The sequence below is a fragment of the Atractosteus spatula genome, chromosome 14 (assembly GCF_055471065.1).
Source record: "Atractosteus spatula isolate fAtrSpa1 chromosome 14, fAtrSpa1.hap1, whole genome shotgun sequence".
Taxonomy (NCBI): domain Eukaryota; kingdom Metazoa; phylum Chordata; class Actinopteri; order Semionotiformes; family Lepisosteidae; genus Atractosteus; species Atractosteus spatula.
This window is the reverse complement of record NC_142719.1, coordinates 12,663,437-12,680,147: the sequence shown is the minus strand read 5'-3', so window position 1 is coordinate 12,680,147 and position 16,711 is coordinate 12,663,437. Positions and strand designations below refer to the sequence as shown.

The window sequence follows — 16,711 nt, the reverse complement described above, 5'->3', positions numbered from 1 at the left end:
TTAATCCAACTCTTCCTGTTTTTCATTGGCTTTCTGTTGCCCCTGATTACATTAGATACGCATTCCAAATGGTTTCTATGCATGTTGCCAGTGCACCCATTAGCTGTACAAACAGAGGTATCATGCAATCCCAGCTTGTGCAAGAGCTCGGGCAATTTTAAATAAAATGGGCACAACCCACAATCAGATTAAATAATGCTTTATTTTTGCAATATGCCTCCTTGTGACATCTTTGGTGAATTTATGTATTAACGGGTTATACAATTTTGTCACTCTAGAACACTGCATGAGTGGACTAATAAAATGTTCTTAATGAAGAAATCAAATTGACAAGAATGGGGAAAGTACTGTACCTAAATGCAGGTGAATGCTGAATAGGCTTGTGGCATCTTGGCTCAATACTTCATGGCCCTCAGACTGCATTGCTGTACAGGAAGAACTATTTGAACTTACAGGTCAGTTTATTCAATTCTTCACAACCGGTTATGCTGCTATACAGTGGTTCCCTCTTCTGGCCAAATCAGAAACAGACCAGGTTGAGTTTCTCAGTTCAGGATATTCTAATCTACTGTTTATTCATTCCCATCACGATCTTATCATATGTCATAACCACTACCCGACAACCTACAGTTGAGTATCTGCACATAAATAAATATGCATATGGTCTATTATTTCTGCTGTTGAAAAGAGGTAACAATCATTAACTTATTTAATTATGCTCAGTTACTTTCTATGTTCAACCTAATCATCATTTTTACAATACACTGTTTAATATACACTTGATCTCCAATAAAATGCCACACGAATGATAAAAAGGAAGCATTTTAAGGAATAATAGACATCTAAATGACTAGGCCATTTTCCCAGAGCCATAGACAAGAATATCTTAAAGGATCCGAAACTGATAAAACGATAGGGACTAAGCACTGCTCTTTGATCCAAGCAGATTGTGCTCAGCAAAGGGTGAAAAGGGCAAATAGTTCTTTATGCCTTTTTGCAGACAGAGGGTAGATCACTGTGAAAACTGAAATAAAAAATTAAACACTTGTCAAGCACTGCTATTAGGCCTGTCTTTAATTTGTAACATAAGAACATTAGTTTCTGTGCAGTTTAAAATACCTATATTATATTTCTGAAGTGTTTTCAACACAATGAATATTAATTCACTGAAGTGTATATAATAATTTGGATATATAATAGGAAAATAATATCGTCTATTTTTAAAAAAAGTAATGTATAAACATAAGGATGTGCTCCGTAAAATAAACTACAGATAATATGGCGTACAATACACGAGAAAGTCTGCTACGCATTAGCATCTCGAATTAATGATAAGTTTTATACATTTATACTCCACCTTAAGATGCACGGACTGGTCGCTGTTTGATGACGTTTTTCCTGCTCGACTATCGCAGTTCTTCACACGTGGATTCATAAGGGCACGGGAGTGAGAGCTCAAACCTTTTAAAAAATAAAACCTTTTTTTCGTTGTATAAAACGGTAGAGCTTTTCTACAACTAATCGGAACCATGGTGAAGCCACGGTACAAGGGCAGAAGCACCATCAACCCTTCTGCATCCAGCAGTAATCCAGGTAAGAGTTAACCTATATCCGCTGGGTTGATTTCTGATTTTGTTGACGAAGAATAAAATCCAAACACCTTTTAAATAAGCAAATAAAACCGCAGCATTATGTATAGCTTACGTAATTAATCTTATCTTCTAGAGGCTTTAGAAGCTAGAAACGCAAAATGGGGCTTAATAATTGTAGATCGCAATTGTTTATGGTGATACCTGGTTAACCTGTTGCTTGTGTATCGCACTCAACGTTTTATTCAGTTGTTTTGAAAACAAGTGAGATAAGCGCTTCAAACATGAAAGTCTGTTTTTGCCTTATAAATGGTGCGCACTTTAACCAATTAACATGACACTTCTAAGACATACTTTTGACTTTGCCGTCAAAAACTAGGATAAGGTATACGAATATTATAAGTTTCTAAAATAACTCGGGGGAAGTGATAGGATTCCTGGTGGCTCAATATTTAATAGGTTTCGGGTGTCATTAAGTGCAAGAACATAGACACGCATTTCGAGATTGAAATAATATTTCAGTAAACATCTAGTTGCATGATGTTAAAACGCTACTTAATAAATTTGTTTTTAGTTCTCTTGGTACCTTTAAGATGGATACAAAAACGTAACAGAAGTGAAAGAGGAAAAACATCCATCCATTCATAATTTCATGTTTCCGTGTCAATAGTTTTTTTAGTGTGATGGCTGTGAGGAAAACCGTTCTCAGTCCTCAGAGATAAGATCAGATCACTTTATTGGCCATATACAATTTCTAGCATTAGGAATTTGTCTTTTGGCATACCCCAGCTTGCTCTCCATGAGACACACAGACAGGGAGAGAAGCTTAGGGTCAGAGCGTAGGGGCAGCTATTTATACGGCGCCCCTGGAGCAGTTGGGGTTAAGGGCCTTGCTCAGGGGCCCAACGAAGTAGGATTCCTCTGCCGGCTGCGGGATTTGAACCGGCAAACCTTCCAGCCACAGGCGCAGATCCTTACAATATGGAAGTACCTTAAATATGGAATAAGATAAAGTTTTAGTATTCTCATAGTGATTTTTTTAATGTATTAATTTGCAGATCGATTAGAGAATTATGAAGAAAGTAATTTTATCTTGTTTCTCCTTTTTATAAAAAGATCGACCCAAGGGTGCTGGTGGAAACAATATGAGGGACCGGGCCACCATAAAACGTCTGAATATGTACAGGCAGAAGGAACGGCGGTGAGTATGCAATCTGGCTGTGCTCTCACTGCCAGCGGGGAGAAACAGAGACAGAGATGCACTTCCTACTGCACTGTGACAGATACTCTGGGATTAGACAAACATCCTTCTCCAAATGTACAGATCTAATCCCATTATTCCCCCACCTGCCAGAATCACAAGAACTCCCAATCCTACTGGGAGAAGGGGGGGGGACTCAGCTGAACTGGGTATGTGACCTCCTGTCACAGCCTGAGGAACAGTGAGCCTGTCTCTCAATAATACTCCATATGTTTGTATGTAAATGTATTATGAGGTGGTAAATGCCTGTTGATTTTATGTTAGTTGTGTTTATATTGCTTTGGTAACACTGACTTATTCATTGGCCATGCTAATAAAACACCTTGAATTGAACTGAAATGTAATCAACAGAAAGGAAGAAGAGCTACAAACGAGACGAGGCCGTTTGGCCCTTGTAGCCTGTGTGGTTGATCATAGTGAGCTGATCCAAAGATATTGCCTTAGCTGTATATTGAAGGAAGCTGACACCCTGGTTTCTACTGCATGCCTGGGTATCGTGTTCATTGATAAACACACGACCCTGTCGATTCCACTTGGTTTGTGTTTCTTTGTTGATTCTGAAGAAGTCTGCTGGGTGGCCTGTCAGCACCCTTGAGAATTTTGAATATTCGAATGAGATCCTTGCACAACAGAAAAAGTGGAATGATTTTAGTTTGTCAAGCCTGAATGTTTAGGAGCATACTTGGTTGCTTATCTCGGAGTTGATTCTACAGCAGCAATGTCTTTTTTGTAACAAGGTGACCAAAATCAATGTCTTGCTAGTTCGTTGTAAAATCTTGATAGAACAACTCTTTATGATTAAAAACCTACAATTCTAAGTTACCTTTTTTTCATTTTATTGGTTTGTCCCATTATCTATAAGAGGCAAATTGTCAGCATATACACCTCTTTTTCCTCCACCCATTTCTTGCAGGTTAGTGTTTCCATCTTATATACAGTTTTTCTTTCTACTCTCATGTAATCCTCCACATCCTGCTGTTTACACAGTCTTGTATTCGTCTTTGTCTGAGTTTTATTTTTCATGCACGGCTTTTAGACACCCTGTTAATCTCTGTTGCTTTGATATCATCCACATCATTTTTATAAATAGTTATATAAATAGCCTGTTTGGGTAGCATCTCGACCCAAGGATCCCATCCAGACATTTTTTTTGAAAGAAACCAGGGGATTGACTTTAATAGCATGGCCTGATTACTTGCTCCATACTCCCACAACCCTTTACACAAAGATGTGCATCCTGTTCTTGGTTTTAAATGCACTTCCATGTAGTTTACTAGCTATACCAGAATCTAAATCATTGTTATTATATTATATAGGAAAAGTGTGGTCTTCTGTGAACACTGTGACAGTGTAGTGATTGTATTTGTCCATATCTACACTCTGTTTCCTATCCATTAACTTGCTTTGCTATCCATTAACTTGTGTTTTGTTTTTCATTTCTGTAACCTCGGATGTATATTATTTCTAATGCAGGTCAATTTCCATGTCATCCTGACCTTAACGTCACTCAAATCAGATCACAGGTCCCCAATGGGTTGTGCACCTCTGTGTTCCTCCCTCTTGTCTTGAGTGTCTGAAAACACTCGATCGCTGTCAGTGTTCCCTCTGAAAGGTGCTTTCAAAAACTGCGGAAGATAGCAGCTGTTTAGCTTTGACTGTGATTTTGGTGACAGCTGTTGGCATCTCTGGTGATTTTCCCCAGTTTTTGTGAGGAAAATTAAAACCTTCCATGATATCCATGTTTTATGCTTTCATGATTTCATTACAACAGTAAGACTAGTTATAAGAGATTTCTGGTTATGGTTTGTTTGTAGTATACATGCATCCTCACCGTATGGGTTTTTGAAAGATTATTATTAAATATGTTTGGCCTACATGGATTCTTTGATTAAAGAATCGAATGCTCTCTTGATGTGTTGTGCTACACCCCCTCTCCCTTTTGTCTTTTCTGTCTCTCCAGAACTCTGTGTATCCACTAATGTTGTATTCAGTTCCACTCTGTGAGCTCTTTTTCTGTGATTCTAGTCACATCATAATCGCACTCGCAGTACCACTGCAATGGCTCGTCTCTAGCTTTTCATTACAGCGCCGTCAAAAATATTCTCCACCTGCAAAGTTTCCACATTGTGTTTTTTTGCACTCCCTTGCAGTTTTTCTTTGGATTCTCACCCCTTCTGTTCCAGTTTCAGTATTTTTTAATTTGTCTGCAAATCCTGGCCTCCTGGTGTCTGTCTCTTGCAGCTGTAACCCATCCTGTCATTAGATAATAATTTATCATCGCTTGTTGCAAGAACTTTAAAGTCTTCTTAGTATTTCAAGCTCTGGACTGTAATCTGACCAAATAAAAACTTCAAGGAGGTAATACTTGAATTGCAAGGATGCTATAAATCACAGGGGTTTATTGTTCACATGCTAAATGAACACGCAGGCGCTCAAGTTCCCACGCATGGCTTTCTTAGCTACATCTTTCCAATGAAAGTTTTTAAAGTATTTGGTTTAAGTATAGTTTTATATCCATGTTTGCAGGTTTTATCTCTTGCTGATTTTTTGTTATTTATATTTGTTTTTTTGTGCAGGATTTGTCTGTAATAATTCAATAACTTAAAAACAAAATTTGAAACACTCTCAAGTTCTTTTCTAAAAATCCCTGCGTATGGGTAAAGGGCCTCCTTTTAATGCCCTTCCCTTGTTTATGAGTTAAGATCATAAACCTGCTATTAATATTACAAAAACTGGTCACATAGCTGCTCGTTAACAGATCTGTGATATTGCTCTCAAAGTGGAAGAGTTATTTTATATGCTGCTAGCCTGGGAATTATGCTCCTCTGTGTTTCTGGGGCCCATCTGTTTGAATCTCCTCACCCCTCCTGTACTCCTACACATGTGAGTGATCGTTTTCAAGACGCATCAGGAAGATAAATGATGCTAAATACTTGTAAATTTGCATGAAACGGCATTGTCAGTGTTGCCTTAACAGGGGAAAAACTGAACAGTCCTAGACGCTAACTGCCACATTCACTGCCACCCATACCAGGAGGTTTTAAAGTACAAGCTCTTGTAAATGTCCTACAGCAAAGGCTGGAAATTTAAAGCTTTTTCTCTTGTCTTGTGTACATTTGCACCAAATCATCGTATGGCAGTGTTGCCAAATAATTTAGCAAGACAGATTGCTTTGTATTAGGATTGTCTTAATGTCATTTGCATGAAAAGACGACTTCCTTGTGTTTGTGTTTCTTGTGTAGTAACAACCGGGGCAAAGTCATCAAACCTCTGCAGTACCAGTCTTCAGTGGCTTCTGGGACAGTAGCCAGAGTGGAGCCGAACATAAAGTGGTTTGGTGAGTGAACAATCCAGATGTTATAGAACTACAGCATGATAGTTCTGCATTGTATTTCAGTCCCGTTACTGGATCTAGATCATATTTGCGTGTTCCACTGAAATGCATAACAAAAGAAAAAAATTCACGATCCAGTTATTGCTGGCCAATCAAGTAAAGCTGCAGGAGAAGACCTTTTCATTCATAAAACTGAATGGGGAAAAAAAAAATCAAACAAAAAAAAAAATGTGTGTAGTGTTTTTCACAGTAAGGAAATTGGTTATACACGTATCATTTGTTAAGGCCATATAATCAGTGTTCACAGTGCAGAAAGCTAGAAACGTTGTTCCAGGTGTCAGGCACTAACTGAAAGAGGCATATATTTATCTTAATATGGTCTCTTTACCAAGGTAATGCTTTTTCTTCGCAGTACCGTTGAGCTCAGTAATAGCAGGGCTGGGTTAGAGCAATAGATTAATTGGATTTTCTAGACTTGGCTTAATGAAAGCTTGATTCTGTGCAGTAGATTCTCCAGGGGCCAGCAACAGCAGCTGAGCTTGGACTTGGGTAACTCACATGGTGCACTGGAACCATGTGAGCCTTATGGGCATTGATAATCAGTGCTGCAAGGAAACTGAGAATCCTCTGTACATGTACTTGCAAAAGGTTCTTCAATTTAGTGACGCAGCTGGAAACAAAATAAACGGGAATGGATGCCGTGATTTTTTGGGTTTTTCAAACCTCCTGTTACGAACCTGATTCAGTGTAAGCTCCAAACCGAACCTCTTGTGTCTGTTCCTTGTGGTGTGCAGCGAACACCAGGGTTATCAAGCAGTCCTCGCTGCAGACGTTCCAGGAGGAAATGGAGCAGGTGCAGAAGGACCCCTACAGGGTGGTCATGAAGAAGAGCAAGCTTCCCATGTCTCTCCTGCATGACCGAGTCAAATCCCACGTAAGTCCTGTCGTAAACGCACATCGTTGTCTCCACCCCCCCCGTTTCCTTTATTTTGAACTGCAATTGGAGAGAAGCTGTAACAGAAGTGGGTCAGGGGTAATTTGTCTGGGTTTGCTTTCAGCCGTAGCTGTTGACAGATACAGTTTACATTCATACACTGCTTCTTCAAGGTTGGTTTGCATCAGTGCAAAACACTTCTGTTCTCTTGAACCTGTTGATTTGCTGTGGCACTTTGGTCTTGTTGTTTTAAACTGTTCCATATGTGTGCAGTGCATTGCAAGGCTTCTCTTTGGACTGAATGACCCCTTTCTCTCTTTTCTTTTTTTTTTTCCATGTGCCTCATCAGGATTTTAATCTTTACCAGAAAGAGCTACAGGCCTCCAGACTAGCTTTATCAATGCCTATTTTATGTTTTAAATATGTCTTAAAGCTCGGAGATGTCTAGCCGTCTACGGCAGCAGTTCATCTACTGTAGGTCTGTAGTGTCGATTTGAAGTATGAAGTGTGTGTACTTTTTTGGGATCTAAATCATTCTTACCTTGTTTTTAAGCTTGGAAAAATAAGGTGATCTGGGACAAGACAATCTGTTTGAAGCGATGCAAGATGTCTAGCTCCATATACAGTTGCAGACACAAACACTGGCACTGTGTATATTAGTTGAGTTGATTGATGGGTACATCCTAACTTCTGCTGGCTAGGTTACACTGTATGTTCTGGAAACAGGGGATCTGTCACTGAGTTATAGGTATTGTAGTTTAACAGGCAACATTTTTTAAACTTAATTAATTGAAGAATAACATGCTTCAGATTAGGGGTGCTAGTATTTTTGTGCATTTATATCTAATATCATTCTGTGACAGATAACTGAAAAATGCATTAGATGAAAAACGTAGCCTTTGTATACAAATGTATTCAGACTCAATACCCACACATGATATTCATTCCTAGGACCAGACTGCAGCAATTATGTTATTGAGTTATTTGCTATCATTTGTATTTTATAAAGACCTTTATATATATATATTTATAACAGTGCCAGCTGTGAAGGCAGATGTACTCTACATCTCAAGGTGTGGAAGAATTAAAAGTACAGAAAATAATGTTAGTTTGCTAAAACTACTCTAGAAGCATTCTTAAAGTTAACAATATTGTTTTCTGCGTCATATCTACTTGATCTGATGTTTGTCTCTCAAATGTGGTGGTAGCCAGATGTCTGCCCTCCCCTAAGAAAGTTGGGGTGGGTGTTTGTATGGCCTGAAAAATTAACTTCTCATCAAGTGTTTTCCCTAAAGAAATGTTTAATGTTTCTTGACATAAAATATGTTGCTGTGTGGATTGGCATATTTTTCTGTGGTTAGTAGCAGTTTTTTCAAGGTAATTTATTCATTAACGATTATTTTTTTGTTTTACACCTCAAGTACTAGAATCATGTTTTATTGACTTACTTTTAATTCCCATAGCATGCAGGGAAGATGAGGCTCTACATGTGCCTTTGTCCAGCAGGCCTGCCTGTCAGATCCATTTCTCGTCCATGAGAAATGTGTTACAGCTGATCACAGGAGAATTAGTGTGGACTGGATAAGCGATACAGCTTTCCATGATGATACCACAAGCTGCACAAGGTGCCCAGGTTTTTGGGAACCACCTTTCTGCACTGTAAAGTGGGACAACTCTGGCCTGCTTAAAAGTCAGCATAACTGTTTTAGTGTACTTTATTTGTATATGTGATATAAACTTACCAGATTCAAGTAGTGGACAAGAAAATGGTGTTCCCTATTTACAAAGGTGTTTCCAAGTATATTGAATGCAGGGGTTTCCACTCTTGTGTGGATTATTGTTAATTAAACAAATAACATCCCAGCATGCTTAGGGTCACGTATAAAGGCCTGGGCAGGCCTGGTTGCCTATAATTACGGCTTGCATGGCTGCAAGACGAGAAAAAAGGCAGGAACTTCAGTGACCAAAACAGCTCAACTTGCTGACATTTCACGAGCGTCAGTGTCTATGGTGATGTCTGCACGCAACTCAACAACAAGGGGCAACAGTGAGTGGAAGTGCATCCTCCAGGATTGCAATATACATACTTTAATATGACATGCAAGGCAAAACAGCTGCAGCTCAATTAACTGAAAATTCCAACCTGGGGCACGAGCAGCTAGTTTCATCCAAAACATCCGCTGAGAACTCGGCAGTCAGGTTAATGTTATCCATATGTCACGGCGGTCTCAGTCACCTGACCTGAATCCAATCGGGCATTTATGGGATATTCTGGAATGCTCACCTTCAGAAACCAGGCGTGGAAGAATGGTGCCACATGTCCTAACTTGGATCCTCTCCTACACCTGAAAATTGATGAGAGACATATTTAGAGAATATTTAATACATTCGGAGGCGATGACATTATGGGAATTTCTATGGCTTTTTGATAAGGCAAGAATACACAAGTCATGTTTCCAGTTAAGCGTTCTTGAAAACAGGAATTTTAAGTTGGAACTGTGTCCTTTTCTGACGGTACCTCCTCAGATAATTGGTTTGCGTGGCAGAGAGAGGTGCAGGTGTGTGATTGCTGAAAGCTGTATCCCCATTGTTGCTTCCAATAATGCACCTATGCATTACCTAATATGGTAAGCCTCATACCACTGTGGTCATGTATTCGTTTTAACCTCCATGGATGCACTTGATACGTGCATAGAGACCCCACACTCAGGACAGTGCAGGTAAAATTTCAAGTAAGGTAGCCCCCTCCGATTGCCTGAGGTGCAGAGATCACTGCTGTCATGTGCAGCCCTCCCAGTGTGACTCATTCACATATGTAGGAGCTCCTGAGATTCACTGCTGTGGTGCAGCTGTGAGCTCCTGAGTTTTTAGTGCTTTTTTTTCTGTTTACAGTTTGGCAAATGCCAAATAAACAGCTTTGGGCCACAAATGCAATCCAAATGCATTCACTTCGAAAACGCAACAGCCTTTACTGTGGTTTAAAAAAATGAAAGTCAGAGTGAAAATAAGTTTTCAACCATTAGTTATCATTACTGGCTGGTAATGGCATTGAGGGCTTTATTTTCACATGAGCTCAGTAATGCCCTCACTGGTCCAGCACATGTTACAGGGTGCTGAACATTTGGTTTCAGTTCCTACTATTTTGTCTCGTGTTTTTGTATTTTCCTCAGGAATGTGTTTCATGTGCATTTAATAAAACAATATAACTAAATTAGGGAAAAATGTGATTTGGGGAAAAGCATATTTTGCTGAAAACAAGTCCAGTTTTTGGTCATGAAAGCAAAACTGTTCCCAGAACTTCTTGACTGATGCACGTGTGACTCCAAAATGTAAAGTGTTATGGCATTTGACAAGATCTGCAAGTTGCTTGGTTTTTACGCATCCTGTAATGCAAGTGTGTCTGATTTGTGCATATAAGGTCATTTTAACTAGCTTTGTCAAAGTTGGAAATGCTGTAATTAACATTTAAAGGCAGTTTTATACCACAGTAAGGTTACATTTGATGATCTGATATTATAGGAACTGTCCTTTCTTTATTTTCCAGCTTTTCAGTTTCTAGAACAGGCTATTCCAAGTCTTAACATGTAAAAGATTTAAAACATAATTTTCAAAATATATTATCCATTTTTAAACAGAAAGCTGAAGGGCATGTTATATAATGTTCATATTTTCTCTCCATATAAGAGTTATTTTTTATTGGATTGGTTTACCAACCATTTATACAACCGCCATAAAATGTTTATTGTGTGAGTTGCAGTGCTTGTTTATAGGTTGATTTCGGAAACATTTTTTTATTTGATAAATGGGTTTTTCGATTAAACTGGCAAGTTAAATTGTGGTTTACTGTTGCTTTTCCAGTAGATACAGTACCTCTATTGCAAGTTGACGCATATTCTGATTCTGAACAGCATCTACCTGAAGGAAATCCTCAGTAATCCTTAATAACTTTTTTTGTTCTATAAAGATAAAATCAGTCCTTGATGAAAGAGAAGGCTTGTGCTGAATAAATGGTAGTGTTCTGTAGAATTGAGATTATGGTTTTTGTCTTGAAACCCACAGAATTCAAAAGTGCACATTCTGGACACCGAGACATACGAGACAACGTTTGGCCCTAAAGCCCAGAGGAAGAGGCCCAGCCTGTCTGTGGTGGATATGAAGGACCTGGTGGAGAAGGCAGAGGCCTCAGCCGAGAGCTACGATAAGGAGAAGGACAGGGATCTGGTCATGGAGACCTCTGGAGTCAGGTAAGAGTGCAGCCTTTCGATCCATGTAGCCTTTGTGAACTGCGGTCCATTGAGGTCCAGTTAAAGTTCTCTTTGTAAGAATTGTGGTTTTGTATTTTGAATAGCAGTGCAAGTCACAAAGCACAAATCAAACTGTGTGAAAGAATTTCAGAGCACATTGTGATTGTAGACTTACCAGCTCTGGTCATACAACTGTGAAAACTGCATTGTGTGGTGTATTGAAATTTAATCCACTTACCAGTGAAGCCAGAAAGGGCATGTGTTCAAGGACAATGACAATGTGTAGCAGAATACTCCATATTGGATAAATAAGATCACCATTTTTGTCTGACATTTTCCCCAAGATCCTATTTTTCTGTGTACTAAAAGTTAATTGCTTTTTGCTAAAATATTGTGATTTTTAATAATTGCTTGCATTTGTGTACTTTTCCATCCTTAAGGATCACCCATCACTGAAGTGTAACATACACTACGTAGCAAATAAGGTGGAGATGGAAAAATTACTTACTTAAAGAGGAACTGCAGTCACAATTTCTCAGACCAGTTATTCAATCTCATTAACAAAATAATTTAATTGGTGGTATCAAAAAAATTACAATTTCCAAATTAAGCACAATATCCTAAACTTTATGAACGTATTGTGTGGTCGCCATGTTGCCACGGGGAATAGCAGGAGTTTGCACAAATTGCGATGTGAAGCAGCCCTTCCTGATCACTAGTCTCTGTAATGACTAATGAAATGCAATGTGCAAGCAAATACGTCCAGGTTGTGCAGCAGACATTTCACCACAGAAATGTTTCAACGTGATCTGCATGTACACTTAACGAGTAAGTTGTATTTGTCGACAAATCCCTCTCAAAGTCGAGAGCAGCTTTTCTGTTGGATCAAAAGAAATGTATTCACAAGCCTGCTTGTTTACATTGTAAGGGGGCAGCTTCACCTCACTGAATATTTTGTTGTCTCCGAATCGCAGACAATGACAGCAGTATGACGCTGTGCGTACCTGGCCATTTAGTCTTATTTTGTGATGTAAACTAGAGGCTTTACAAGTTACTGTGTACCTTTTACTTTCATTGTAGTTTGAAATGCACTTGGCAGTGCTGATTCTTTCTGACCCTAATATATAAAAGTAGTGTTGCAGTTCCCCTTTAATTGTTTTAAGGAGGAAATTTCATGGATACTCAATTGTGCAAATCCAGAGTGGAATTTATATAGGACACTGGGATTAACATGCCTTTTACTGTGTATCTTTAGCATGCAAAGGGTGAGATACACCCCTTCTTCAGTGAATCTGAACTCCTTCTGTCAGGATTTAAACTACTCAGATTTAAGTGCAGTAGAACTAAATTATCCTTTATTCCCACAGATATTGACCTACTCAATCTGGACAACAGAATGTATATTTTACTTTTTTTTCATTATGCATGTGTCTTTTGTGTCTGTCTCACTGATGACCCAATTTATTTTTCAAGATAGTGAAAATTACTTAAAACTCATCATTTATTTTTTCTCATCTTATGCTTGTATGCTTCATATTTGTTCATGGTTTCAGTTTGTTAGTGATGTGTTATATGTATTATGTATTGTGTTCCATCTGGGGCAATATGAGAAGTAAGTAATGATAACTCCTTCTATAGTATAGTATACCCTCCTGCAAAACTGGTTTGAAAATTGAGATGCAGTAAGTCAAGAGCCGCCCACTGCTCCACTCACACCACTTACTGGTCTCCCACCCCAATACTGACCAATCCAGCCATGTTTAGCGCAGTTAAAGTCAACTAACTTCATAAGCAGACTAAACATTTAGCCATGGGCAGTTTTGATTTCACACCTGTTGTTTTGACCTTTTTTCTGTGATTTTTCACTTGATTTGAACTTGACTGTTTTGCCCAAAATTGGAGTCTTATCTTCCATTCCTTCAAGTTTATAGATGTATTTTTTCACTGCCTAATTGACATTATATTCATAACTAAAGACAGTTGTTGCTTCAGTTACGTAACTGAGAGCTACACTGGATTTCTCTAATAAAAGAAGTATTCTAAATATGGCAATGGGCCACCACGTGCACTGCCAGTAAGACTTTGTGTCTTAGAGACAACCAACATCTGGGATTCTGCAGGAGAGACGTGGTACCATTCTTCTACAAGAAGGTCAGTTAGCTCATACCTGGTTGACGGAAGGTGGAAAACTTCTTGGGAGTTATTCTAGAATATCCCAGAAATGCTGCAACGATTGGGTTCAGATCTGGTGACCAAGAGGCCATGACATATGGCTAACATCAGTGTCATGCTTCTTAAATTGCTGAGCAACCACACGTGCTCTGTGGATAGGGGCTTTGTCATCCTGGAAGACACCCTCCCGGCATGAAAGAAAAGGTGCTGCTTGGGGTGCGGTTAATCACTCAGTGCTGTTGAGGAGGAATTAGCATTGACCTTGACTTTAAAGGGAATGAGTGCACCCAAACCGTGCCAGATGAATGTGCCCCAACAACATTACGCGATCACCAGAACCCTTCTCTGTTGGAATCGGCTATTTAGAGGTTTAGGTTTACATTCATCTGTTTGTCAAACACATGGTGTAAAATGCCCATATCATGTTTTCCCATGTGCATTGCTGTGCATGGGACAGTTTGTGTAACCCAGCTATGGTATCCACTCTGTGGAATTCATGGTGGACATTTTTGAGGAAACTGGCCTCTCCCACTCCTGGTTGATATCTGCAGTCAGTTGATATGCAGTTGTTCACCTGTTTTTCTTTACATGTCAAATTATCGCACAGATACCGCAATCCCGGAGGACGGACCACCGTTGCACTTTACTGATGAGGTCTTTCCCTAAATTTCGTGCTGACATGATTTTAGACCCAGTTGTTGGTGAAGCATCAGCATGGCGAGTTGTTTTGGTCATTGAAGTTCCTGCGAAATGCTCCTCAACAATCACCCCTCTTCAAAGTCCCTGAGGACTCTTGCAGCCCAGCAAGCTATACTTAAAGGAATCAGGCCTGCCCACCATTTTTATATGTGACAATAACTGTGCTAGTATATTTGCTCAATTAACACTTGAGCCACACCTGTGCTTTCAGTATATTAACCCTCATTTATCTAGGAGTTTCTTTTTTTCCCCACTACCTTTACCTACAGCTTTTTCTGTAAAGATATGTCCGATTCTCTGTCATAAGTGAATTTGTTTATATTTTCTATTTTTGACCTGTTTCACTGCTGAGTCTAAAAAAGTCAGTAAACCCTCTCCGTGCCCCTTAGGATTTTATACACTTGGATAAAATGTTCTTTCAGACTCCTTTGTTGTGGACTGAGGAGATTTAATTCCTTTAACCTGACTGCAAATGTGAATACCCTAAGGCCAGGAATCATTATGATTGCTCTTTTTAAGACTATAATCTAATTTTTTCTGGTATGGCTACCAAAATCAAAAGCAGTATGCTAAACTTTAAACCTTGAGCATAACTCCCTTTGATTTAAACATACTCTTTGCCTTTTTACTGCTTCCCCATAGTGTCTTCTGAGAACAATTGCATTTATCTGGGTTATTTCATTTGCCAAGTGTCTGCCCGATTCATGATTTTGTCTTCTCTATGAAATCCCCCTCCTGCTATTTCCCTCAATTTGTATATGATCTGGGAAAGTAACTTATATCAGAATCTAAATTGTTTTTATAGATCAGGAAGAGCAGCCTAAAACAGATCCGTGCAACCTACTACTTCATACATCTGTCTAAGGCTATCTTCTTGAATATATCATTCCTTTTTGTTTTGTTCTTGATATACCTGTCCAAATTGCCTTGGGTCCCTGGGACTTTTAATTTCATAATCCACCTCTAATGAGACGCCTTAGCAATAGATTTATGGTCATGTAAATGTAGAGTATCTTGCCATAAGCTTTAGAGGTATCAGCTGCCCTGGTTGCTTATTAACCAAGATCTTCTTTCTTAAGTCACAGTGGATGTCTCTTGAGATTCCATTGTATTGCAAGTATTTTTTACAAAATGATTCCATCGGTCTTGACCACAGAGGTAAAACGGATTGGTCTATAGTCTTTGGGCTGTTTTGTCCCCCTTTACCCGATTTGATGTTGCATTGCCTAAGTGTTAAAAAATTCAGTGGAAGGGGTCTGCAAATAAAGTATCTAATTTCCTTAAGTACAATGGTGCAAGTACCATTAGGCCCTGGAAACCCATTAGTTTCAAGGCGATTTGGCCCCTCGGCTTCTATTTTGCAAAACATTAGTTCTCTAGCTGCTGCTAGACCGTGGTGCGTGTTCTTGATGTCTTCCATTGTGAAGACCTATGTGAAGTTATTTAGCATGTTTGTGATTTATTTTTCATCTTCAAATATTAATCCTAATATCTTATAAAGACTTGGGCTTTTACAGTTCACCTGCTGTTCATTAGTTTCAAGGTGATTTGAACCCTCAGCTTCAATTATGCAAAAAAAAGTTCTTTTCTGCCTCTGTCTTGCTGATTCTAATTTTTTTTTCCAGCTATGCCTGTCATTCAGTGTATTTTTCCACTGAATCTGGGGAAATTTTAGTTTTCTGTAGAGCACTCTCATGCTTCTGTTTTTTATTGTTGCTTTAAATAATTTGATCGTATTCCTAGATCTGGGCTTATTTGTTTGATTTTATTTTTTTACCTTTCTTGTTCCATAAAGGGGTGACAAAATCTTAACATGAGAGCAGCTATCAGAGTTGAAGACACAAACGTGGTGGAGTGAAAGAAATATTAGAGAGATCCTGCAGAGTCTCGGATTGGAAAGCAGTAAATTCACAGTTCATGTATCAGTGAGTGATTAATACTCTGCCCGCTAACCTTTTTCGTCCTCACTACTTTTAATCAGCTGGACCCGCAGCACCTGAAACTGCACTGCTGTGTTTAGGTGACCCAGCCCTCTGACTGCCCATGACGGGATCACCTCCCTTCTTGAAATTGACCGTTGCTGTTTGCAGGCTTCAGTTGTAAAACAGTTGTGAGTGGCCAAGAATAAGTACAGTATGCATCTGATTTTTTTTCTTTAGGGACGAGGCTCGGGAAGAAATCTTCAAAAAGGGGCAGTCAAAAAGGATCTGGGGGGAACTCTACAAGGTGCGTAATACGGTTTATGTTTTTTTTTTAAGTGTATATACCTAATGATCCATATCTCCTTACTTTGTTTTGGCTGCATGGAGCATCTTAGACATACAGTGATGGGATTAAGCTGGTGTTGTTTCTAATAAGTACTATTGATTAGCCTTCATGCAAAACCATCAAGTTAATAGCTCTTTTAGGAATATACGTGAGGGACATCTGAAGGGTATTTTGTGCATATGTCTGTGAGTTGCTAAAGCAGTGAAGGTG

At 39.0% G+C, this 16,711-nt stretch overlaps 1 protein-coding gene across 1 annotated transcript in view; it reads left to right on the top strand.

Annotated features, from left to right (window-relative positions):
• The first annotated feature begins 1,395 nt into the window (after positions 1-1,395).
• The window catches only part of gnl2 (G protein nucleolar 2), a 25,456-nt gene continuing 10,140 nt past the window's right edge, over positions 1,396-16,711 (top strand). Inside the window, exons 1-6 of the mRNA XM_088931907.1 lie at positions 1,396-1,593; positions 2,706-2,790; positions 6,093-6,187; positions 6,979-7,118; positions 11,178-11,362; positions 16,393-16,459. Of these exons, the coding sequence (XP_088788033.1) occupies positions 1,530-1,593; positions 2,706-2,790; positions 6,093-6,187; positions 6,979-7,118; positions 11,178-11,362; positions 16,393-16,459 (636 nt within the window). The 5' untranslated portion in view covers positions 1,396-1,529. The remainder of the gene's footprint in view (positions 1,594-2,705; positions 2,791-6,092; positions 6,188-6,978; positions 7,119-11,177; positions 11,363-16,392; positions 16,460-16,711) is intronic.